At 38.4% G+C, this 26,527-nt stretch overlaps 1 protein-coding gene across 3 annotated transcripts in view; it reads right to left on the bottom strand.

Annotated features, from left to right (window-relative positions):
* The window catches only part of CPNE4 (copine 4), a 315,588-nt gene that overhangs the window by 70,412 nt on the left and 218,649 nt on the right, over nucleotides 1–26,527 (bottom strand). For all 3 annotated transcript variants that reach the window (XM_056337705.1, XM_056337704.1, XM_056337706.1), the window contains exons 6-7: nucleotides 23,703–23,786; nucleotides 23,139–23,228 (exon numbers count right to left, since the gene is read on the bottom strand). In XM_056337705.1, coding sequence (XP_056193680.1) covers nucleotides 23,139–23,228; nucleotides 23,703–23,786 — 174 coding nt within the window. The remainder of the gene's footprint in view (nucleotides 1–23,138; nucleotides 23,229–23,702; nucleotides 23,787–26,527) is intronic.

Genomic DNA, 26,527 nt, shown 5'->3' on the forward strand with positions numbered 1-26,527 from the left:
ACCCACTAACACACCCCAGACTGAGGGACACTGCAAAGTAGAATGGGATAAAAATAGTATGATCATCATGCTGGAGTATTTTATAGCATGTGGAACTAGCAAACAGTTTTGGAAAAAAGGTAGCAATGCCTGTTACCACTGGGTTTAGCAGTGGGCTTGGGTATTTTGAGAATGCAAAGAAATGCAGCGTTTTGGAAAAATGTAAACTTCAATAAAGGGTGTAACTAGTACTCTAAAACCAGACTTTCAATAGCTGGGCTCTAGGTTTGTGCTTCAAATAAATGGTAGGAAGTAACAGCGCTCAGTATCCAAGTACCTTCTCTGAATATGTTGTCAGGTTCTTAGATTGCATAAATGACCAAAATTATGCCATAAATAACTGGAGGTGAATAAAAAGAGGTCTGTTAAAACTGAGCTGATAATTCATTCCCTAATGTTAACATTTCGTCACATTAATGTGCAATTTCCTGTGCATTCAGGAAAATGATGTAGGTGTGGACATTCTTTCATTACTCTACTAGGTGAATTACAAAGCTATCATTAAAATAATTACCAATGGAAGAGGAAGAAGAATCAAACATTTAATTCAATGTAATTATAACCACTATTTCCTCCTTATGTGGGTCATTTATCTCCCTATGATTAAAGGAAGTAAGGACACTTAAGTAAAACACGTGACTGTATCAATAGGCTAGCTATTAAACAATGATCACATTTCAGTAAAAAAGAGACCCTACACAAAGAAGACTATTCAGGCATAGTAAAGTAGTTATTCTAACCAGTCAGCTGACACTCTCTGAAGACTACCCACAAAGAAAAGTAAGTGAAAAAAAAATCCAAGTTATAAATACCAAATTCATTCTATTAAACAACTGCAACTGGAACTAACTCTATTTCATCATGTTCCTTCTCCCAGTTTCCCAAACCAAGTGGGATGTTTGCACATTGATTCTGCACAGGTCAACACTTCTTAGAGATATATTTTCATGCATTTATGTAAAACATAACTGTGAAAAGGAGATGGAACAAAAAGCACTGAAAATATATCAAAATCCACATATTAAAAGTAATAGTAATAAAGAAACCACAGCAGAATACTCAGTAGTTGGGCATCCTTTGGCACTAGAAGACAGGCTTCCCCATCAAAAAAGAAGAGAAAACCCCTCAGAAAGATGAGAAAGACACAAAAGAACAACATTAATCAGTTAGTCATTCTGATTTTACCCTGCTAATAAAAAGAAAAATATCTCAGGTTCAAACACAGTTTACAGGGTACAAGCTTTCCTTATTTATGATGTGTGCACAGGGACTGCACTTGCAATCAAGTGTTTTAGCAGGTTCCAGCACACTTGGTATCATAAAGAGCTACAGAAAATAATATTACTGAGATTTATTGGATGTCCCTAACAAGTCACCAGTGCAAAGATTTTAGTTTCATTGGCTTCACTTTCAAGACAAATAGCGAGAAATTTAAGTTCTTATTATGGTAACAGAAATAAAGCAGCTCTTCTTAAAATGCAATGGTTTCTATAAATGACTGACTATTGTTATTCTTCCTGTTCCTGTGTTCAATGCTTTTATTATTGTGAGCCACACTATCTGAAACCACTTGTATAAGGCTCTGGACTGCAGGTGGCACCATTATGTCATTATGAAATGAAGCAACATTACTTCCAAGACAAGTAGGCAGCACAGAGGAGTCTAACCTACTTGGCGAAATACTCCATGAATATAAAGTATGCAATCTAATCGTAGTAATATATAGGAAGAACAATTCTCTCTGAGGCAAAGATTAGGAGGTATCATCTAATGCAAACTGTCAATATTAGCTGAAGTAAACGGAGATGTATCATTTAAACCACCTGAGAATGTCCCATTGACCTTCAATGGCCTTTGGAAGGGGCCCTCAGAAGGAACACCTGAGATAAAAAAACCGTGTAAGCATAATAGTGTGAGATCTCTATATTTAAAATAGGTGTGGTTTATGTACAGAAATGTATCTGTATGTACCTATCCTATGTACAGCTAACAAAAAGTTTGTGGTGGAGTTGGCAGGAACAGGATGCTACTTGGATGAAATAACAGGATGCTTCGCGGAGCTACTTGGATGAAGAGGGACCTCTACACCACTTACCTTAGCTGGTGCTATGACACATGAAAAATACATTAGACCTGTGCCTAAATCTAAATCACCCAATGTAGCATGCTAACTGTGGAAGCTCTGCAGTCAGCACAAGACTTTTCTCTACCTTTCACGCGCAAACACAGAAATATTTCCAATTTGTGATGACTCTGCTGTGTACAGAAACACTGATTCTCAGGAGACTTCTCAGAAGAGGTACCTCTTGCAAGGTGTACAGCACACAAAAGCATTCACTTCCACTAGGTGTGGACCAGCATGTCAGCACTTAGCTTCACTGTCTTTCAAGTTTCTGCAGTATCATCAGGAGGAGTTCTGTAAGTCAGCAACAGCTGTCAATCTCCCTTTAAGCTAGCTCCCACCTACCAGTTTGATCAATTATTCCAAAGCTATATAAACTGTCCCAGGGAGGCCACCTCTGGATGAAGGAAAAATGTTGCTGCTTAGCAGTCAGTCAGTTAACAGACAAGATATTAAGGTGAGGCTGAGTAGTCAGCAGGGACTCACAAGTGGAAAGATGAAATCCAGGGTAAACTGTCTCAGGAATTATAAAGAGAAATATGTAAATAACCTTTTATATGAACGGGTCTGAGAGTACTCAAGGCTGAGAGAAATCTGTATTCCAGACAAGTTAACATCATAGAGGATAGAAAATTCTTCAGTATTTGTCATACACTTTGCTTTCTGACTGCCCACAGAGCAGTGTTAGGCTTAATTCCAGTAGTGTATAAAAAAGCTGGCATGGTCCTTAATGGAGATTCAAATCACTGAAAACAGATCTTGGACTGAAGTGGATTGCACATTTTGAAGTCATAATTTCATTTCAGTATTGCACTATGCAAGTATGAGCTGAAATAAATGATGAAATTTGCAGAAAGATGTCAACTTATTACATGTAATTAAATTCTCACCATCTTACTGCCACATTCAGTTGGAAAATGTATGTACAAAACGCTTCATATTCCAAAATGACTTGTAGGTACCTAAGCTCAAGATGCAGTGTCTGGAACTCCTAGAATAATTTGGAGCCAGGAGTTAAATTCTGTGCATTTTCATTTTTTTTTCCCCATCTGTTAAAAGAAGGTAACAACAAGCAAGCTGGCTAAGTACTTTTTTTTTTATATCCTCATCAAGAAATCCCTAAGAAGGAGCTGTTGCTCCTTTTAAAGGGAATTAATTTTATTAAACATTACGTTATTAAGCTACTCGTGCTATATTCTAATTCCTGTCCTTGGTCAACAGCCTAGCTATCCTGCATATCTCTAAGATCCTGCCTTGTACACCTGTCCTTGATAGCATTTGTAAATAAGAAATCTTTTTCTTATGAGACAATGAGGGAAAATGTTTTCTTCTCCCTGGAGGACTTTCAGGATTTCAGAAGCCTCCCTGCTTCTGTATCAGGTCAAAGCTGAGACTGTTCATATTTCTCTTAAGGACTGAGGGAGGGAACAGAAACCAGCATTTCTGCCCTGTGGGTAGGGCACTTTTTGCTTTGACTTCCTGCTCCACCATTTCCCCACTTTCCAGTGGCAGCCTTTATCCACTGAGTTATTCTAGGCTTCTGCTTGGTGCCTCTCTCTTATTCTCCGTTGGAGCTGTTTCGCTTTGCATAAATCTTTAAATATTTATTAAGGCAAGGTTTTGAACCTGAGTTTCCCACATCAAAGGAGAGCATTTAAATATCAGATGATAGCATCAGCCTCTCTCTTGTTCACTCCCTCCAGTTCAATTATACAATGTGGATCTACTTCAATAGAAAAGACTGGTAAAATCAGCTTGCAATTAGCCAATATGTGAATGACTTGTATTCACATGCCTTTTCCACATCTCAGCAGCTGTTCAGGGCCATAGGCTCTTGCAGTACTAATCGCTTGCTCCTTCTTTCTGTCATTCTAACCAGAATTTCCCATCCTGCTTAAAATATTTGTCATGGGAAATTTTTGTCAAAATAGGTGCATTTCCATGAATTTTCAGATGTAGTTAAATCAACATCTTCTGGTGTACAATCACCTACAGAAAACATCTATTGATGCTTATCACCCATCTTGTAGCATTGTCAAGTGTCAGGAACAAGTGGTAGTAGGTTCTAACACTGATGTGATCTCAGTTAAATTATTTACATACATAATCACTTTTTCCATTCACTGGCACCAAGAAAAAAGTGGACTTAAGGTGCAGAATTTCTTGGCTATGCTGCTGTGATGATGTCCCTGCATTGAACCAGAAGTGTGTTGTAACTTGTCCCAAATATCATAACATTTTTACATTTGACCTCCTGGAGTCCTGTGACTATATCTCAACTCACATATATAAAAAAGTGAGTCTTTGTACATATAAAAAAGTTTGAAAACCTGAACAGAAGGTAAGCAACAGGTTTTAAAATTGTTATGCTTTTACCTCACTTGTGTAACTTCCTGTGATCTGATTCATTATTTTGAACAATGGTGCTTGGCAGTATTATCTGAGGTAACAGCAGAGTCTAGGGCTTTACTTTCTCTAGTTCTCTCCAGGTGATTGTATTGTTATTACACAGCTTCATGTCCCGAGTATATAAAATTGTATATAACATGAAAAGTATTTCAAAATCCTTGAAGGAAATGCTCTGAATAAATACCAAATATTAAATCTATTAGGTGAATGTGTTAAGGAAAGACACATTAGTTCCACACATTGAAACTGTGAAATAAAGAAATGTATTTAATGAATGCACAAGAAAGTAGAAAAGGAATAACTCCTTTCAGTGGTTATAACCCTAATCTTTCATTCACTTACATAAAATTGGCTATTTATTACCACAGCATACTAGCTGAAGTTACAAAATCAAATGCAGTTAGCAAGAGTGTGTTTTAGCGATGTGTTCTTCACTGTGTTAGAAGATCCTGTCTTTCAGAAGTACTGAAAAATACCATATGAATTCATCAAGCACGACAGTTAACTGGCCCCTACCCAGGAACAATGATCCCTGCCTCTGTGTTTTTAAATTTAACAAGACAGCTAGGTGGGGGGCGGGGGGTGGGGTGGGGGCTAGACATATATCTAAACAAAATAATAAAGATGAGATACAGAAATAACTTCACAAACCAAAATTTTTCATCAGAGACTTGTGATTTTGATTCCTCCAGCTTAAGACTGTTCCAAGAGATTTTTCAGGAAGTGCTGAGAACATACCCCTTTGAAAAGCCAAATCTTCCTAGACTGCCTCAGGTTAGGTGCACAAAAATAACTGGTACTTTTAAAATCATAGCCAAAAATCTCCAGTATGTTTCAGTTAAAAGCACTTGAATCAGACTTCCTTCACGTGGTTTCAGTTTACTTCCAGCTTAGGGACAGGATTTGGAGATTAAAACATCTTTCATAGTTATGCCCTACTTCTACATATTCATCTAAGAGAAATCCTGTTAACAAGGTCATTTGAATTCAAAATGTTAAGGTCCCTTCCAGGCTAAATTATTCTATAATTTTGTCATCATCTATGGGTATCTAGAATCTTAGCAGAAGGCCATGTAATTGCTCTCATTTTTTCCAGGGGATGACTCCTGGAACTTAGGGAGGTCTGTTATCCAGTGATTCAGTACAGACCCAGGCCTGAAGAACACCTGTGATCTCATCTGAGCTCTGAAAGCCTTTCTACAGTTTAAGTCACTTCACTGATATGCTTTATTTATGCTATTAGTATCGTGGATGTAATAAAATATTTAAGGACTTCTGAGGGGGCTTTGGAAGTAAATGTAACTAATAAAATCTGTAGAAAAAAATATGCTTTAGAAGCGCTGATATTACGTTGGCTAACCATGATGTAAGAAGTGAAACAGAAATGGCTAGAAAAAAGTCAAGGTACCATTCCTGAATATTACAATATATTATCTATCCTTTTTGGATACGTGATTGTCCTCCTTCAGTTATCAGTGGGGAGAAAAAAAAACAACCAACAAAGAAGTAATGCTCAGACCTGTATTTGCTTTAAAGTAGGTTTGATACAAAATTCAAGGTAATGTAGGAACAAGGCCAGATATCGATATTAAAATAAAATACTTCTTGGCAGATTGGGGTCCACCTGTCTTTCATTAGCGGATATGTAATAGCCATTCTCGACAACTGAGAAATGTATGAAACAATGAAGCCCCTTTTTGGGAATCACTAAGAAGCAATGGAGACTCCAAATGAAAAGGAGATTCACATCACCTCTCAAAAAAAACCCTTGAAAAAAAGGAGTCTCACTGAAATGGCTCTGGTAGACCTTTCTAGCTGTATGTGAGGTAAGTAGGGATGGCAGAGGAGAAGCTGAGCTAAAAAGCACTGGAAAGCCAAAAACAAAAGCAGGAAAATAATTTTGGCTCAGCAGAAAAGAACTTGAAAGTATGAGCAAAGAAGCTGCCTGCCACTTGACTGTTGTGTTCAGAGTAACAGGGTTTTACACACTTTCTGTTAAAAAAAACACAAACCCCAAGACTTAATCAGAAACACTCCTGAGTTCTGAAACAAATGCTCCTCTCTAAGATGCTTAAGTATAGCATGAGAACAAATTTTCATTAATTGCAACACACTGGAGATGGTTCATAAGCTAGAAAGAAAGTTTCTATGATTCTAGTAATTATTTTATTTCACAGTATTTTTTTTTAATTGGGGCAGAAAGGAATGAGAGAAAACAAGCTGACAGGTTTCTTTTCCCAGCTACTACCACCTCTTTTTTTATAGATAAAATCACAGAGGTCTGAAACAGGAAAGGGCACTAAAGAATTATTACTAGCATGGAAATGCCACATGAAAAATAGATTCCTAAGGAGGAGAAGCTTTAAGCAGCTTGTTCAGCCTTTAAGAAACCAAAGTGGAGTATAAAAGAAGTCATGTATTAAGCTGTTTTTAGAAAATCCAAGCACAATTAGTTTCAAAATACCAGTCTGTTCATGTTCATTGAATAAAAGTATTCATGCTTAAATGTGGTTATGTTTCTCCTTTGTAAGAAATGACAGTAAATGGAACATGCAGTTTCTGCTTGCAGTGCTGTAACATTCATTTTAATAACACATCTCCTGTAGATGAAAACGGTATTTTATCACAAAGCCAATGGCAATGTAACTTCTCAAGTACTATTCCAAATTTACAAGGTAGTTTAAGATTCCCAGAGTATACTCAAGATACTTCATTTACAGGATACACCAGGAAGAAATTTAAAATGACTGATAAGTGGTCCCTTTTCATACAGGACAGCTGGGAATTGAAGATCTTGTCTATATGAAATGCATTCTTCCAAAATCCACCTTTCTACAAACCGTGAGGGGGCTTAAATCAAGCACCTGAACAGCAAAGACGCTGACTGCCTACTGCCTGTTCCCCAAGAACATCACCCTAGACTCACTGCTATCCAGTCTCCTTGCACAGGAACAGAACTATGTGAAATCCTATCTTCATTGGAGGTTGCAAAAGATATTATGCAAACTTGTCCTGTTTGATCTAAACCAATTAAAAACACATAAGACAACAGAAAAAGTCACGGGCTTTCAATTCCCAGTTTTAAAATTTAGGGTAAGAGAAGAAAATTTATCTATGAAATGCTGCCTTGAGTAGCAAAACATAAATATATTTGGTTTGCCGGGGACTCCTTTTGATGAACAGACTGGCAAAATTGTCATAGGTTCAAACTGTTTCAGCTGAACCAAGCAGGAAGTTTTGGTGAAAAAAGCTGGGATGAAAATCCTGTCAAACTTTGTTTAGCCCTTTGTATTTCTTCTGGTTTTAGGGGATATATGTTAAGCATAAAGATGGTATGAGCAGAGGGATGGGTGAAAAAGGGAATGAACACACTGCTGTCCCAAGGCTCTCCTTCAGCACAACGCTGTGTTGGCATAAATAGGCTATTCACTAAGTGCTCTTGTGGGGTTGCTATTGCAGGCTTGCACAGATACTTTTCTCTGTCCAGAACATCAAGTGGAAGCACACATCTAAAATTCACAAAAGGATCCTGGCATCACTGGATTTTGTGCAAACTTTCCTAAAGGATACAGGATAATATTTTTGAAAAATGATCAATAATTCTGGATGTTTCCAACAAGCACAATGCTGAGACACTGCAGCAATGGATATCCTGTGAGCAGCATGAATTGATGGACAGATAAAATATGGAAGGTGAAAGAAGAAGATCCTTCTTGGCAACTATTAAGAGAATAGTACTGACAAAATGTGCATCTTTTTATTCTCAATCCTGGCAGATAAATAAGGGAAGCTTTCAGTACTAAAAATATGCCTATTTTTTGCAGAATTCACTGGCATCTGTAGTGTTTGGGGTTGTGAAGGATCACTGCATCTGCATCTGCAATTGGGGGATACATATACTATGTCCGAAACATCATAAGCAGAACTGATTCCAGTACCGGCCTCTGCTAATGCTGTACTCCTTGAAACACAATTATTTTTTTTTTTAATTAACACAGGCAAACCTCTGCATGCCTTTTAAAATGAAAGAGTGCTTAAAAGTAATATCCTGTACAGATAACACTTGGCTTTACAGAAAACCTAAGCTATTTATAGGCTATTTGCCTATAAAGGAATGTTCACTTATACAAGACTAAGAAAAGGAATATCCTTCTTCGCCTTATTCCTCTTCCTCAGACTTCGCCTTTACCTCCTAAGCTCCTCTGAATATCTATCCTATAAACCTGATCTTGATCTTAAACTTGGTACCAAGCCTGTCCCTGTGCACACAGTGATGACAGTTACATAGTAGTGACCACAGTGATGTGTTGCTTTCTGTAGGAAGGCAGGAAATTACCAGCCAAAGGCATCAGCTCAAGAAGCTATATATAAGATAGATCAGGCCCTTACTTCTGTCTCATTACAGATCGAAGGAAAGAACTCAAATGTCAACAACTTTACAAGTACATGCTTAATGCTCTGAACAGCCAGGAAAATGGGAACAAGTCAGCCTAGGAGAGCATTCAATGAACATTACATTACCAGGATCCTGTATTTTACTTTTGCAGGTCACCTTAAAGCTATGTTGCATTGAGAATTTAAAGCTTTTAAGGAGATTAAGGGTTCAAGTGCTGTGAACAAACAAATTTAGGGTACTAAAATCACAATTCTAAATTTTAAAATGTGCATGAGATGATTATGAGTATGAGTTAGTGATTTTTAATTATTTTGTGCAAGTTTTACATATTCATAAGTCTGTCTGGAGAAGCACACGCTGCATTCTGATGAGGAATGCCATTATCTCATGCTCTTAACACAGCTTCAGTGCAGCACAAGACAAGGTTTCAGGGACAGGATGTAAAATAACATTGCAGTGGACTCAGTTTCAAATGTCCATAGTGTGACTAGGGGATGATACTATCACAACCTCAATTCTAACCACACACAGCACCTTCTGCTGCCTGGCTCTGGCCCACCCACTCTGCTCAGCTCTGCCCTGCCCAGGGCTGACAGGCTTTAATCTGCATGAATTCCTCCTACCCAGATTAATATGGGGAATGGCTAGAGCCAGGCCATGCTTCTGCTTCCCTCATCTCAGCCAGCCCCTGCAAGTGTCACAGCTGGGGTCACCCAGGACTCCCAGGAGAGGGACAAGGGATGCTCAACTGTAGCAGAGGGATCCCATACTTGAAAGAGAGTGGGAAGGCATATAGGTTTTCTTACTATGCCCATGACAACTACTAGATGAAGTCCCCCATGGCCGGATCCTGACTCTTCCCAGACAGCTCAGACTGGTTGAGTAATGGGCACCTAGGGAGGAAGGAGACACCTTCCCCACAGGAACCTCTGTCAGATATCTGGTTGTGTCCTGATACCTTTCTTTCCTAGTGACAGTATCATGAAAAATTTAAGTGATAACTTTCAGCACTGCTTGGATCAACATAAGTAATTTATTAATAACATTTACAATCAGCCTGCAGCAATATTTCTCTGCCCCCCCCCGGTGCCCTTGTATTCATGAATGGTTGCTTATAGTATTAACAAGAAAATACCTTTTGAATCTGACAACAGGCAAATTTTTTACTTCCACGTTTTAGCTTGGTCATGAGTTGAAGACTCATTTTTGGCACAAGTCTAACTAAGTATTTTTTTCAGTATTTTGAAGAGCACTGACACACTTTTGTCTGCCTAAGAGAAGAATCATGATTGCCTAATGTGAGCAGACTACTTTTTAATTAGCCTGCAAAAATAAGCCTGCCTTTCCAGACATCTAGTCATCAGATTTTCAGATGTTTTACTTGCAACTAGAAACAGGTTCACTAAAACCCAGAAATAGCTGATATCAAACAGGGATTCTGTTGAAAGGTAGTATTTTTTATGAAAAATGTATAAACTAATACATACAAGAAAGAAACACAGCAGAGGGCTGTGCATGTGTAACCAGGGTCAGAGTGAGTATTTGAAGGCACACATAGAATTCCCTATGCTCTACTGCCGCTGCCATAAAATAGCAAAGGACTAGATGATCTTATTTATGTGTTTAGACACACTTAATCTCTAAATAATCCATTTACCTTTCACCTTTTCATGAAATTGTACTGGAAGAGAAGAAACCTTGTACCATGACTCACTAGCAGTTTGTGCATACTCTTGCTATGAATATGCACAATTTCTCATATAATGAAATCCTAACCATTTAGAGCTTTTTCAGATGAAAATCAACACTTAAATTTCACTTCGAAAGCTACAAGCACTCACCATAAGAAAATATTAAAAGTACATGGTATAAGTATCATCTTTCTGTCAGATGCTAGTGAGTACTTGAAAAAGACTATGCAAGACAAGAAGAAGTACATTCATCTTTACTTCATCATATTCTCCCAGTTAACATCAGACTACAACTTTATACTCTTCTACAGCTGGAGAGTATCTGATATATGCTGTTAATAGCCAGCCATTGCAATAATAATTCATAAGTTTGTCTAGTCCCATTTTTAGCCTATTTACAGTTTTTGGCCTCCTGATGTCCCATCAGTGGCTGTACCCCATCATTGAATTGTGCTGTATGGAAAGAGAAGTCCCTTTTGTTTTAAGCATTGTTCCTGGTCACGGTGATTTTCAACTTCATGTACCCTGAGGACAAGTAATCGAACCATTCCCTCGCCATTTCCTCCAAGTCATTCATGACTTCAGAGTACCTGTATAAATTATTTTTCTTTCCAGTCTGAATTCAGTCTCTTTGCAGAAGGAAGCCTTCCTGTGATCATTTTTGTTGATTTTCTGTGGATCTTAGTGCCAATCATTAGCACTAAGATCCTTCTGTGACATTTTGAAGTCAAGACAATCCTAGATTACTTGGTCACCTACAAACTTTGTTACCCTGTTTTTCCCTTTCTCCAGTCATTTATGACTATCTTAAACAATATCTGGTCCCAGAAAAAGATAACGAGAAACTTCCTGCAGTTCTTCCCATCTTTTATTTCTTTTCTTTTATTCCAGGAAAAGCTGTCAACAGAAACTATGTTACTTAGTACACATCTAACTGCATTCTGCACAACGGTATGAATGGACCCAGCATTTATCTTCTTTGGGGCCCCAATACAATGGTCTAGTATCTTGGCTTCTGCAGTTACTTAGGAGGTCTGATGTGATTCAAGGTCCCATATATATTTCATGTACATTAAAACTGGAAATTATACTACTCTTCAGATTTCTGACGTGCTGTTCAGTATAATGCTGTGCTATTAATTCAAGGCATGGGTATGAATGACAGAACTTGTCCTGCTGTTGTAATTGTTTAAGAGGTATCACAAAGTCTTTGTCTGTCCAGTACTCCTCCTCTACTGCTGAACACTTGTTAAGTAATGGCAAGAGTGTGGAAAAGTGTGTGAGACTGAAGAGATCTTGCTGGCATTCCATGAGGAAATTTCCTAGTATAGTTATCAGTAAATCCTGGACTTTCTCAGAAATAAAACAAATGAGGAGACTCAATAGGAACTCCAGGCTAGTCATGCAATGGTCAACAATATAACAGGTGATTAGTAGAACTGAACAAACCTTAGGCAGTTGATAGCTAAAGAGTTGTCTAAGAGATCAGCCCCTGCTGCTGTTGCTGTTGCTGTTTATATGTTGTAACTTTAGACCAAGGCAATTAAGAGCGTAGGAGGCAGGCCAGCCATAGCCTTTCTAATGATCTCTTCTGAAAGCAGACAAGAAAACTCAACTGTCTGTAAAATACTGGTAACACCAATAAATTGTTTCTCACATGACTCTCCTTCTCCTTCACTTAAGGACGTATGGACTATCTATGCACTTATTAGAAGGGGAAGGATTAGTATGATTGTGATAGGAAACACTATCCCTTTTTTAATCTCAGCCAAAGCAGACATGATGAACGTCATGCTCAGGACACGAATCAGCTGCATAGCCACAAAGCAGTCTTAGGCTCAAAACAGCTTGCACATCCTTCGAGATGTTCAGTGGTAGCGATGAACTGGACACACTAATCTGGCGGCCACCTTGAACAATTCTATTGAGCAAGACTTCTATGAATAGCATGATGGAAACAGCCACACGGAAGGGGGAAAGGATTGCTGTGCTGCAGCTGGCCAGAGTTGGTGAGAAGCCCTGAAGAGCATTAACAGCCGGGGCTGCTGTACTGGCAGCTCAGAGCAGAGGGGTACAAGGAACACCTTTGTCCCAGGCTTCCTGAAAATATCCTGACAGCATTACTTTTGCTGAGCAGACCATTATAGTAACTCCACTGTCCCTAGTGAACAAGCAACTCAATTTCTTATTTTCTTAGGGGGACTAGGATGAAGGTTTCACAAAAAAGTTTTATCTCAACACCGAATCCTGCCCAAAGCTCAGAGCTAGTGGTAGTCAAATCTATGGTAAAACTTCCCTGGCATGCTTTAGCAGCTGTAACATACAAACAGAACAATAACTACGCACAACCACACTGAAGTGTCTGATCCCAAGAGCCTTGGTTTCTTCTAGCATTACCACAAGGAGGGTTGTGATCAGCTAACTGCTTTTTCTGGGGAGTCCTGCAGAGCATAGCTATCGAGCATTTTCAAAATAATTTGGAGACCCAACATACACTATAAACATGTTTAATTTAGATTTGGTAAGGCAGATAAAATTTTTTTATGACAAAACACAGCTCCATTCGTTATGTAAGGTGCATATACATTATATACATGTATGTACACGTTACCAAACATGCATGTCCTCTGACTGGGAGGAAGCATGCTCTTGGCAAATGGAAAATGCAGATCTAAGTTATTTTAACAGAGTGAGTGGTAGGTGAGATCAGTTTGTATGGAAGGGCTAAACACACATTTCCAGTGTGAGACAAAGTCCACACTTTTCAAGTGACCCCTGTGTACTGAGATATCTTCTTAAATAATAAAGTTTAGACACACTTAATAGCTATTTCTGCCCTAATACTGCCTACAGTATCACAAACATTAATTTGTAATTAGGTCTCTGAAAATATTTAGTGTAATTTTTTTAAAAACAAATATATTATGGTATGTCCTCTGAGAATAATATAATTTAGAATACACATTTTATTATCTGCACGGTGTAACCATTTTTGCGTGGCAGAATGTTATCACATAAACTATAAAGATTCAATGTATGAGTAGAATTTTAAGGTAAGCTTTCTATCTAAGTAGCAAAAATATACTGTTCATAGCGAAGAATATATTTATTACAACAAGAGAGGAATTTCCATGAGTCTATAATTTTCAGTTTAAAAAGATATCTGAAAAGAAACAAAGGTTCTTTATAAGTTGGTTATGTGTCAGCCAATTTAAGGCTTTGCTACTTTAAAAGAGTCTGAAATAAGATTGTCTGGAAATTGCCTTCACTATTTTTCCAGTCTCTAATGAAAGAAATGAAAAACGAATATTAATAAACTCCTTACATTTTCATTTTCTCTCATTTTTAATATAATGATACTGTAGGGCACACAGCAAAATGTCCTGCAGACACAAAGGTATGAGACTTACAGATTTTCTTTAAGATATGTAACACTTTAAAATTCACTACAGTGTTCAGCTGCTTTACAAGGTTACAGCTAACTCTCAATCTACTTTAGTGAAAGCAAAGCTTCTTTTTATTTTTTTTTTCAATTCAAAATGGTAGCACTTGTTACCATAAGTACAGTAAGCAGCCCTGCAGCTAATATTGGGGTCTGTAGGATGTTCAGTACATTATCAACACAGTGACCTGAAAATTGGAAAGAATGCAGAGGTCATTTAATTCATTAGCATCCCCTAGGCCCCACCCTCCATTGTGGAACTGATCCTCATTATCAGGGCTTTGCTTTGTCTCATTTTAAATGGTCCCAGGGATGGGATTTAGTACTTTATCAGCCATTACCCTGTGAAGGAACCAGACACCTCTGCTTTGGCTTATAGTCAGCAACATTTACAGGAGCCTCTGTTTCATTTCAGAGGATTAAAACTCACTTTCAAAGACAGCTCAAGACAGGCAAGAGAGGGCCCTTCGAAGTATTTCTCATACCGATGACTTGCGTAGCAAAGCTGTAGAAGGCTGTATTTATTTGTCTTGGGATGGAACTATAGAGGCAGTAAGCAATTTGAAGAAAGCTAACAATAAATGCAACGATGAATTATTTGTAGGCAATTATCTCTTATTTGGAAAAGAGAAACAGAGAAAACACTCCTCAAGTCCCCTAATCCAGGGAAACAAATTCCCACACAACATTTTTGCTTGTTTGTTGTTCTCTGCTGTTGTTTCGCACCATGAATGCTCCTTGCAATGTCAGGGGGAAGTTTCTTCATTTCTGTCCCAGGGCTCATGGAACTGGGGGCACTGGTAAGGAATGGCAAATAAAAATCTCCTTTTACAGGGTGAACTCTGAAATTCAGTCTGTCAGAATCACCCAACGGATGGGAGGAAGCCTCCTGTCCATTTTATTCATATGTAACAGCTCTTCAGCCGTTTATCACCATCTTTATTAGCAGCCCAAGCCCTTGGAGATGTGACTATGAACTCTTTTTAACCACTGTATATCAGATGATCTCTCTTGTGCAATCCACTTGCACCCCTAATTGTTGTGACAACACTTGTCATTTAGATAGCTCTTTCATCTTCAAAGCACTTCACAAACATCAATTAACCCAAATCTAGATTAATTAATCTGACAATTAAGTTGCTATATATCTAGCAGTTACAAAAATGAAGAACAAAGTAGTGCCTATAAAAGTAATCAGAATGAGTTCCCTTGTCTCTAATAAAAATGGGGTCAAGCTAATTTCTTGAGTCTATTTCTCTCTCCCAAATCTTCATCCCCAGCATCTTCAACTGCTTCATCAAGAATACAGCCAAGGAAAGGGGAGAAGAAAAAAAAGAAAAGAAAAAAAAAAAGGAATCTGTGAGCTGAGATCACACAGATAAGGAGTTAATTAGTTTTGTTTTAAGGATGACCTTAAATCTTGCACTCTGCCTGCACAGAGTGTATGAAGATTGATCTCATCAGTCCTTGACATGCTCAGATAAATCATGGTTTCAAACACATTGCTGCAATTAATGAATTCAGGAGGCACTCATATTATAAACCCATTGCTAAATTATAGATTAACCCAAACTGACAAAACAGGGTGAGTAGTTGCAGCGAATTCACCACAATCATTGTAGACCTTGTGAAGTAAGCCACTTGAGTTTTTAATAATTGGTGTGGACCCTGGAACCACAGGCACATTGAGAGAACAAGGGGAATATGAGAGAGAAAGGAAGAGAAACACTTAAGAACTGTAGCATTCTAATGAATCATTTACTGGAAGAGTAGGTCCGATGGCATTTATACAAGGTGGTGTCAGAAATTGGCTTTCACAGTGTGTCATTTAACTTTATAATAATCCTCAAAATAATGTATCATCCTCTCAGAAGACTTTTAAAAATCTTACTTTGGTTAAGTAGTATGCACTTATAGAAATATTTCTATTAGCTTTTTAAATATACACCACATCCCAATATTTAAGCCTAATTTTTTTGTGGGTTTTTTGACCATGAAGAAGGAACTTTTTATTATCTAAAATCATCAGCTGCACAGTCAGCTTTACAAGAACTTCTCTGGAAATTCACAACACGGTAACATCCTTAAAATGACTACTAAATAAACAGTATTCAGATGATAAGGATCTGCACCTTCCAAGAGTGAGGCAATTCTAAAGATTCCAGGAAAATGCCCTGACCTAATGAAAAAGAAAATACTTCTGAAAAAGTCATTTCAAGGCATCTTGTGATTCATATTCAAGACATGTAAAGGTTCAGTCCCCCTTTCTTGTTGTTGAAGACTTTCCACAAGTAGGACTCCATATGCAAATACATCTTCAGCAAGATCAGGGTAAGCAAGCAGGAAATTATTGGCTTCACTGGCATTAATTGTGTGAGTAAATTGAAGGGGAAAATGTAGAACTGTGTGGTTAATCAGGTATGACTGAAATCACCCAATCAAGTAAATAAACATCAAGTCTAGCCTACACTGTAATTAATTCTTGGTGCCAGTCTCTTCCTACATGGAATTAAAAGCCCAAAGAAAACTGCAACCAAAAATGAGTGTTGTATTATGGAACAGTGTGAAATCCTTCAGCTCGTGCTTTTCTAATCACCGTTTGACACTGCTTGGACTACCCAGTTTGTGCCACATGCTTTTTTAAATCCTCCACAAATTATTGCTGTTGACCATAAACTGTATCTTTTCATGTTAGTGTTTCAAACACTATGACAGCTAAACTGTGAAAGAATAAAAGCACTAATGGATTTGTCTGAAAGTATTACTTATTGCTTATCTCTTAAGCTTTACTTGGCCGCCTTCACAGGTTCTGCTCAGTTACTTTCACCACTGGTTTTCAGAGATACTGAGGGCTTATTGAAGGATTACAGTTTACAATACACCTGTATAAGCAGAGCTGTAGTCAAGTATTAAAGGTCACTGAAAGCTTATTGATCTAGAGAACACTGCAGTAATAACTCAGAGAATATTAAAATAACCACTGCTATTTGCTCTGCCTTAATTCAGAATGGAGCAGCCAGTACACTTACAGAGCTTTAAGAAACATTTTTCCCCCTAATGATCCATCATTTTGCATGAAAGATTGAACACTTTGATGAAGAAAGCAGAAGGAAACAGAAGGTTACAACTACACAAGGAAAACCCAACCTTCTACCCCGCAAAGTGCCGCAACAGACCCTGGGGAAGAGATTATTAAATTAATAATAATAATTTTTAATTTTCTTTTTAAAAAATGATAAAATTAAAATGAAGCGATTGTCTATTTCCATCCAGCATAACATCAAAAACTTTCTCGTAGACTGTGGAGCTTCTTCTATTAATATTGTAAGCAAGGATCACATTATATAACAGTATCAACGAGGCAGAAGAGGCACTGTATAGATTATTAATTTAAGCGAAGTGCAGACCACTCAAGAAAACCTTGTAAACAACGGTCTACCACAGAAACATACAAAATTCATGGCCTGTGAAAATTCACATTGGAAAGTACAATGTATTGCTATTTAGAAAGGTCTCAGTATGGAAATGAATTGAAAATCACATGACCGTTAAACTCTTGGAGTGCATCTCACTAGCAGTAGAGCACCGTAGACATACTGGGGCCTACTAGCATATGCAGACAGACCCCTCAGCGGAAACCCAAACATGTAATTCATGTGCTAAGACACAGCTGCTCCAACAGGTCAGCTGGACAGAGCCAAGGAAGCCAAGTGGACACAAGAGAGAATGAAGAAGAATGGCAGAACAAGGTTTTAATGTCACTAAAAGTTCACAGGAAGAGTCAACCTTCTCACGATTACCCAAAAGTAAGCAACAGTAATGTCTCAGGGCTTCATGCTGCAAAGAGCCATTCATATACACAGAGGCTTTATGACCTGAGGCACGTAATAGCCCTGGTAGCCACAGCTGTGAGTCCTACTCATAACCATACATGCGTAAATGTCATCAGGAGCAGGATCATCACCTGTAACGTGGGTTAGGCAGGGATGAAACAATAAACTAACTGACAATGATACAGTTGTAACACAGAGATATTTGAAAGGTAGAAAAAACATCCAATGGACTTTCTTTGGCAAATTTCCCCTATGTGGGTGGAAGATGGAAAGGACTTTCTAAATAGATATGACACGTGCTTCCCTCTCTCCTTGCAGCTTAGTACTTCACCTGCAGCAATGCTTTTCTACCAGGTTTTTTTTGCCTCTTTTCCTACTTTTCCTTATGAAAATAATTTATTTCAGTAACGTTCTCTGTACAACCTCAGCAGAAGATATTCTTACTCCATGCCACATGCACTGCTTGGCCTGTGCTTCTAGAGGCACCTTGTTAGGTGTTTATTTCCCAAATATTAAAATATCTAATACCAAAACAAAAAGAGATTATTTTTCTGTGTACATTACTAGGACTCCCACAGAAAAAGAGGAATGTTGCAACTATTAGTATGGATGGACAGTAGATGATCCCTACCATAAGATACTCAAAATGCAAGCCTGTATTTCAGATAAGCCTTTGACAGCAACATACTTCACATGGTGAACCCAAACCTGAATGCCAAAGTTTCACAATTTACAGGACCTTCAGCACAGCAGACTAGGATAAAAACTGCTCTCAGAAGGATTATACCCCTCACTTGATTTGTCAGTAATTACCATGGTGAACTGAATCTCATTAAGTATTAGGAAAGCAATGCACAACTCTTGGATCAAAGAGGTATTTTGTTCACTTTAACGCATACACAAATTGTCTTTACCGTTAACATTAAAAGAAGTTATGACCGGCACTGAAGTGTGACCAGACTTCTCAGATGGTTTCAATGTCTGGGAAGGAAAGCTCAGTAGGTTCATAAATCTAATATATCTTTTTCATAATAAACCTAGAGCAGCAATAATTGCACTAAAGTTTTACAAGGCATCCTGAGAGAAATAGAAAAATTAACTGCTCTGCACCACAGCTAAATAAAGCAAAATTAAGATTTTTTTTTTTTTTTAAAGCCCATAAGGAAATCAAATGTATAGACTTTGTAAAGGATGCTAGTAAAAGACCTTTGAGGCAGACTGTAACCGATCGGTTTGTCTTTAGTGACCTTGCTTATCTTATCTTTCTAAACAGACATTTAAAACAAGAAAGTTTCAAATGCCCCGTGTAAAGGCTGCTTTGGGTGCAAGACTTACAAAGAGCAAACTTCTGTAAGTTAAACTGAATTGGTTTAGTGTATTTTTGCCAAGTTAATCCTTATTTTTCATAACACAAATCAGACCACTGAGCTCCGTACACATGTGATTTCAGTGGCAGAGACGAAAGGCCAAGGCTTCAGATGCCAAACAGCCTACAGAGGCAAGCCAAAGGTAGTGACAATTGCAATATATCTGTTGTTGATAAAAAGTCTTCCTCCATTTGCAACATTTCCACAAGTTGACATTTCCCTCCAACCATTTCTGGTGCCTCTTAAAGCCTTAACTTTGATTATGCCTTCCAAAGTATGTAAAAAGGAAACAGCAGGTACAGGTACAAAACTACCCAGCGCTCCACAATTAATGTTCACAGTGATCAAGCAATCCTGGCGAGAAGCTGATGCTCTGCAAGGCAGCTGGAATACACTAAATCTCCCCACATTAAATATGGCACAGGGAATTCTTCCAACACTTAGCAGTAACATATTGCTGTATACTTTATGAAGTGAAACCAAGCAACTAAAGTCAAAAGTTCCAAGATATGGTAGCATGAAGACTAGAATGCTTTGCCAATGTAAATCAAAGTATAAACATTGACACAGTCATAAACCTGTCACGGACACTTCACTTCTCTAATTCTTATAATTTTGACTTTTCTGTCCTTGCTGCCATCAAATTCCTAAGTTATAGTCTGTATAGAAAGCAAACAGAATAGTCATCTGACAAGTACTATATGCTATCTTTCAAACACAAGTGATTTTGGGGGTTGCTCTATCATAGCAGCCTTATCCTACACCCAGCAAAAAGTATAAAGGGCCTGAATTTTAAAGACTTTTCAGTTTTTTTCTTATTTCACTGCCATAATTAATTTTAAAATATTTCTAAACTCATGAATGATCTGGTGCAACTCATCCTATTTTTAGCTTTTCTGCAAATGCCTGAACTGCAGCCGCAGGCAACTACTCAGATATCTAAATCAGGGCCTGCAAACATTTGCATACATTAAAAAAAAAAGATATATTCTCTAAAAAAACAAAGGAAAAAAGAATATTCCACAGAATCAAGACTATTCCAAAAACTGTCAATAGGTTCATAAGATCCATCTTGCCCCGGTTCTCTTCTTCACCCATTCCTTCACTGAGTTTCCCCTCACCTTCTCTACAGGCAATCCGAAAGACTATTCTTGTTCCTCTTCCCTACTTCTTGAGCCTGTCTCTTGGCAGTATCATCTGCAAAAAATTCAACTACTGTCTCTCTGCTCATAGCTCAAAGACCCCCTTTATTCCCAGACCTATCTTCTTCTGCCCAAATTGAAATCTTAGCTATTCTCATACTTCTCACTTCAGTTTTGAAGAGATGATAGCATGTTTCTTCCTCCAGAACCACCTTTCTCTATCCTTACGCACTTGGCACTTTCTCTGACATTCTAAGCTTCACATTTTGTTTGCATCTCTTCCTAGGTTTTCTCATCTAAGTGATTTAAAGGCCAGATATACACAATGTGGTGAAGGCAGTGTTGTGCTAATTCTGCTTTTCATCTGAGTGGCAGAAATCTGATTCATCTCTTGTCTGAAACCTATATAGTCACCCTTTTCGATTTAAGCTGCCTCAAGAAGCAGATCCTATAAGGGCAGCCACAAATAATTGCTTGTTACTGTCAGATACAAGCTGGACTATGTGATCTGGGACCCTGTGCCAAGGAAGATGCAGGGTGCAACTTTCTGCATCTGGTTGTGTACAGTGCACCCTCAGAGGGGCTACAGATAACACAGATAATGTCACATTACATCTCTTCTTCAGCCTCTCAGCATCTCATGTTCTGAGCATACTATGTTCTTTAGCATTGCCCTCTTCAGTCCTGCTCCCTTTCACCTTCACAGAATGCTGCAGCAGCTACAGCACTCCTACCTGCTTGAACCATGTCCCCTCTGTCTATATGTCCCACCAGTGGCTTGCCCTTCTCTGATACATCAAAGAATTGCTCACCCTCCCTTTCCAAGCCTTTCCAGGCTTACTCCTGGCAAAAGCTCAGCTCCCAGCCCTGTCTGAATTGTGAAGTGAACTCACTGCCCAAAGATGCACTGTCCGTGCTTATTCCAGCACTTCCCCTTTGTCATGAAGTAGCAGCCCAGTCATCAGAGGTGCCAATGGAGGCTCCAGCCATGGCAGTGCTCCTTGTCCTTGATCATCCTTTGAGTCACTCATGTTACTACCTCTGGAAGGTAGCTGCTCTTAGCTCTTTTTCTTTTCCTCTCCTGGAGATCTACATTGCTTATACAACACAAAGTAATTCACTTATCTTCAGGCAACTTCACAGATATTTTATCTACCCAGGAAGCTTATAAAATTGCAGCCTTACAAGATAACAAAGTCATTATCCTGACACTTGACATTGTTACCGTCCTATGCATAGTACAGCAAAAACCTTTTCTACATTTCTTAATTTGTATTAGAAATCCTCTTTAGCCAATACTGTTAATTTTGCTTGCAGTTTATAATGGAGGCTGCTCTTTCCCTACACCTCATTCTCTATTTCATCTGCTACACCTCTGTTTCAATCCCATTGGACATGCCAAACTCAATTGGTTTGACCATTTACTGACTAAGGGGTAAATGGAAAGATCTTTCACAACTGCCTCCCTGTACCATCTGAGGTGCTGAGCTTCCTTCCAACTTCTCAGATGCACCTGTCACAAACATGTTGGTCTGGCCTCTTAAGTATCCTGTGCTCCATCTACTTCATCCTTCACTTTTCCTTGCTACATCTCTCATTGTTTTCCCAAACTTCCTCATTCTTTTGGACTCATCTTGTTTGTCCAACAGTGCCACAAAGGACACAAACAACATATAAAAATAACCATTCATACCTGTGCCTTTCTTGTGCATGCCAATACTGTACAAACTCTGTGTCCGTACCACTGTTGTTCCATAAAAACAGTGCTGATTTTGTGAAGTTATAAATCACAATTATCATGACCAGTAAAAATCCAAGAATTCATAAGACCACTTTTTACCTTTTCCACCCATTTGTGGCATACATTGTAACATATACACACCAGGCATTTTAGTTTTCCTATCTGCACAGCACATTCTGCTGAGTGAAAAATTACCATACAGGTTCTGCAGGGTTGGGCAGCTATAATGACAAAAGAGGAAATTTTTTTATTATTTAATTTGGAAAGGTAAGAAAAAAACCCCACCAACATACTTTTGGGTCCAATGTCCTTTCATCAGGTCCAAGGGGCTGAATAGCCAATGAGGACAGTGCTCTTCATTTAACAGGTTTTAATTTAGTATTATTCTTAAACCTGATTAGAGTTTATGAATAACTGGATTCAGCCTTGATTTAACACAAATTATCCAGAAGATGAATTTTTCTACAAAAAGCTCCAAGTTCCCAACAATCATTCTTTCTGCTGACTAGTAACACTGTCATTACTATGGTGCAGGTCTTTTTGTGGCCACCCTATTTATCAAATATAACAGATCTCATAGTTCAGCGCTTCTTTTACAGAGGGTCTCCAGACATAAGTGAGGAAATAGTAGTTAAAACACTGGTAGAGCTGCCACTTCCCTTGAATATACTTCCACCAGTTAAATGATAGTGGGTTCAAATTATCCAACTGATTAGCAAAACCAGCCCCATCATTTTCTGAGGTTTCTGTAAGAAGTATAGAGCATAATCTACTGATTACAGTGGATTATGACTTCTCTGCATCCTTAATTTGATTGTGGTAATCATAAAGCAGCTGTGTGATCATCTTTTCCGTCAAAAAGGGCAGTTCAGGGTAGCAATCTTCAATTGAAAAAGAGAGACAAAGTTTTGTTTTCTATGAGTAGAACTATTCAAACAGTAGGAATGACTTCTGACCTTTAGCCTGCGGTCCTGGTCTCCACTGCACAGAGAATTTACAGACACTTTAAAGGTCTTCCAGGCTGGATTTAAGTTATTCATCACAACCTGTGAGTGAAAAGAAAGGAACGGAACCCTTAACATTTGCTCATCTCCAAACAGAATGCTAACAAGAGCCACAATTTTCAATATGGTACATTCACCAGAAAGAGAACACAGAGCTTAGCTGGAGGTTTGCAGAAAAACATGCATGGGATATGTGCCCTTGAGCAACCTGCAGTTTGCAATATGCCTCCTCTGGAAAGCCCCAAAAAGGAGCACAGGTGGGAAATGGTCCCATACACAGATGATGCCACAGAGAGGTTGCAGAATACATCCCTGAACTGGGAGCCATGGAAGGCAGACAGGTCCAGGCAACGGAGATGGGCAGCATCAGTTTATAGCTATATGTAATTACACAAGAGATAGAAGAGTTTTTAAATGTGGGTGCTTGCAACACCTTTTATGACATGGGAAGCATAAACTATTTCTCCTGAAAGCCCACCTGTGTCCTTGGAAAGTAAATCCAACCCTATTCCTTACCTCAGTCCTGTGAACAAGTTGTTGGGTTGCATCATCATTCATGCGGAAAATCTCCAGAAAAGGATCAGATTTGCTGAAAAAATCCTAAAATAAAATATAGGACAGGTTACTCTTGAGAATTCTTTTTCGTTGAGCTTTTCAGGCACAGTGCACTGGTGCTTCCCTGACTGCTAATGAAAAAGGAGAGTCAGCATGGTTTAGTGCCCTTTGGTGTCTCTCAGCAACATTTCATTCTTGTCCTTGTTCCACAAGGATTTCTGTGGCATTGCTGTTCTCAGTTTGGCTGTTCAGTCATGGCAGTCAAAATATCATTTTAGAGCTTTTTACCTGCTTGAACCCAGCCCGGATTACTGAGCTTTAGCTCCTTCATCCACCTAACTTGTTTCTGTCCCCATAACCCATTTGGTCTTTTGACATCAGTTTTATCATGCAAGGCCCTTTGAAGCATATTCTACAGTGGGGTTGAACTTCACACTATTCACCCACCCTCTCAAAACAGAAGTTAATTGACCAAGACATAGTGCTGCTACCACCTAACACAAGTACTGGCAAGACAGATTAAAGAAGGTTAAAGAAGCAAGTCCTCTTTGGGATGTGATAATACGGTCCATGCTAAGACGACAAACAGAGCAGGGGAGTGCCAAAAATTACTTGATATCTCTAAGTACAAGCAAATCCATGACAGACATTAAGGTTCACATACTCACTGCACTGCAAACACCCTCCTCTAGTCTTACATCTAGCTAATAACCCTGAGTGTTCTTACAGAAACCTAGATTAAGTTACTTTCTGTAGCATTGTTGCAGTCTGGCCACAGCTTCTTTTGTTTCAATGACATTCCTTCTGGACATGCTGGCTGGGAGGCAGAAGAGTAGCTGGGTGTTAGCCCTCCACGGCTGGAGGGGGAAAGCTGGCTAACTCAAATTTCTAACTGTGCAAAGCTGCAAGAGCAGGATTCAAATGGACTCAGACCATTTTCTGTAGTTTCAACTCCCATCTTTATTTTCTTCTACAAAAGAGCCACATGATTAACTCTATGCATATCAGTATCATTCTTCTCTATAGGCCATATCCAAAACCACAGACCTCCACATCAGTTTGGAAAGTTTGCTCTCCCAGCGTTTCCATAAAAGCATTAATGTAAAAATGACTGTAATATGCATAGTTCTACAATTTTCTCCATACCAAATGCACACCATACTTATTTTTGACTAGCTGGATAGCCATTAGGATAGGAACAGCTTCAGGTAGATGCTATTCCAAGTATGTCTTTAAAATTTGACCAGTTTTACATTTTTGTAAAATGTAAATTTTCTTTACAATTTGACACATTTTTATAATTCCACAGCTGTGAAACATGCAAAGATATCAGGGCTTTGAAAAGGGACACCTTAATTTGAAAGTCTGGAGAAGGAAGTGACTTGCTAGGGACCATGAAGCCTTGGGCAAGGCTCAAGCAACCTAAAGGTTTTCCCATGCCCTAAATTTGACACCTATCAAGACTGTGTTCAGTGCCATTCTGTGAACCATCTATTTCTTTTCCTCCTAGAGAAAAGGCAACAGTATGTTTAGGAACTGAAGCAAAGCACATGCATATGTATTTGTTAGATCCTACCATGTGGAGCTCTAACCAACAAAGCCAAATGTTTGCTTATTTGTTCCAATTATATGGACGCAAGACATTTAATGTAAGAGTGTGTAGAACCAGCACAAAACCCAACAAAGTCTGTAACTCCAGAGTTTGCCTCAAGGTCGTGATGTAGTTTTAGTATCTGGACTCCATTCAGCACTTGAAACTGATAGTAAACAGGGGGCTTTGGTGATCAAATTCTGCCAGATTACTACTGCATAGCAAAGAGAACAAGCAGAGAGTGGGGGTGCTGGTTTCAGCACAGTGACACCAAAATCCAGAGTGCATAGGGTTAAAAAAGTTTGAGCTGCCTCTTCTCACACATAGGCATACTGATTGAAGCTGAGTAAAAGCTTAATGTTAACAGATTCTTTATCAAATGCAAGTTTGACAAGAAAAGTTATCTGAAATAAAACATCTCAAGATGATACATCCAAAGAATGTACCTTGGAGTGCAGAAAAATTCAGAAAGGAAACCAGGATTTTGTGTAAGAATCAAAATATATCATAATTCCCGGTTGAGTATCATGAAAGTTGAAACAGCAAATCAGCAAAAGGGAAGTAATTTTAATATCTGGTTTTAACTACCAAGGCGATACCACCTAAAGGGAAAGATTTTAATGCTGGATGACAGCTTGTATCACCTCCCCTTCAATGCAAAAACAAAGCCTAATTCCTTTCCGAATGAAGGTACAAACAAAAAAAATCCTTCAATATTCAAGATGCCTCATAACAACTCAAAAATGGTAAGCTGAAGAAACATTTTGTTTCATAGCTATTAACATTTTCAAAGCTTTTTGGTTGTTACGCTGAATCTAACAGCTTTGCATTATCTCACAAGAATATCCTCTGAAAGAAGAATAGCTGCAATAAAGGTTTAATGTTCTGATATTTTAATAATGGTTAAATAATTAATGTAATGCATGTGCTAGTGGCATAATGCGTGTTGTTCTTTCAGTATGTGCAGTAGTTACACAGCAATAACACAAGTACCTGGCTTAAACTTTAAAAATTTAGCTACCTCTGTTTCTGAGTAACTACTTTGACACGTCTTTTAGTATATTAATCTTCAGAGCATGACACTTCTTAAAATTCAGGTTTTGGGGTGAAAGAGGTCTCTCAGGAAAGGGCTGAAGTAGCCAAAAGACACTAATAATTTTGAAAATTCTTCAGCAGCAACACAGGGCATTTAAGG

Source organism: Falco biarmicus, chromosome 4, assembly GCF_023638135.1.
Source record: "Falco biarmicus isolate bFalBia1 chromosome 4, bFalBia1.pri, whole genome shotgun sequence".
In the NCBI taxonomy this organism is placed as follows: Eukaryota; Metazoa; Chordata; class Aves; order Falconiformes; family Falconidae; genus Falco; species Falco biarmicus.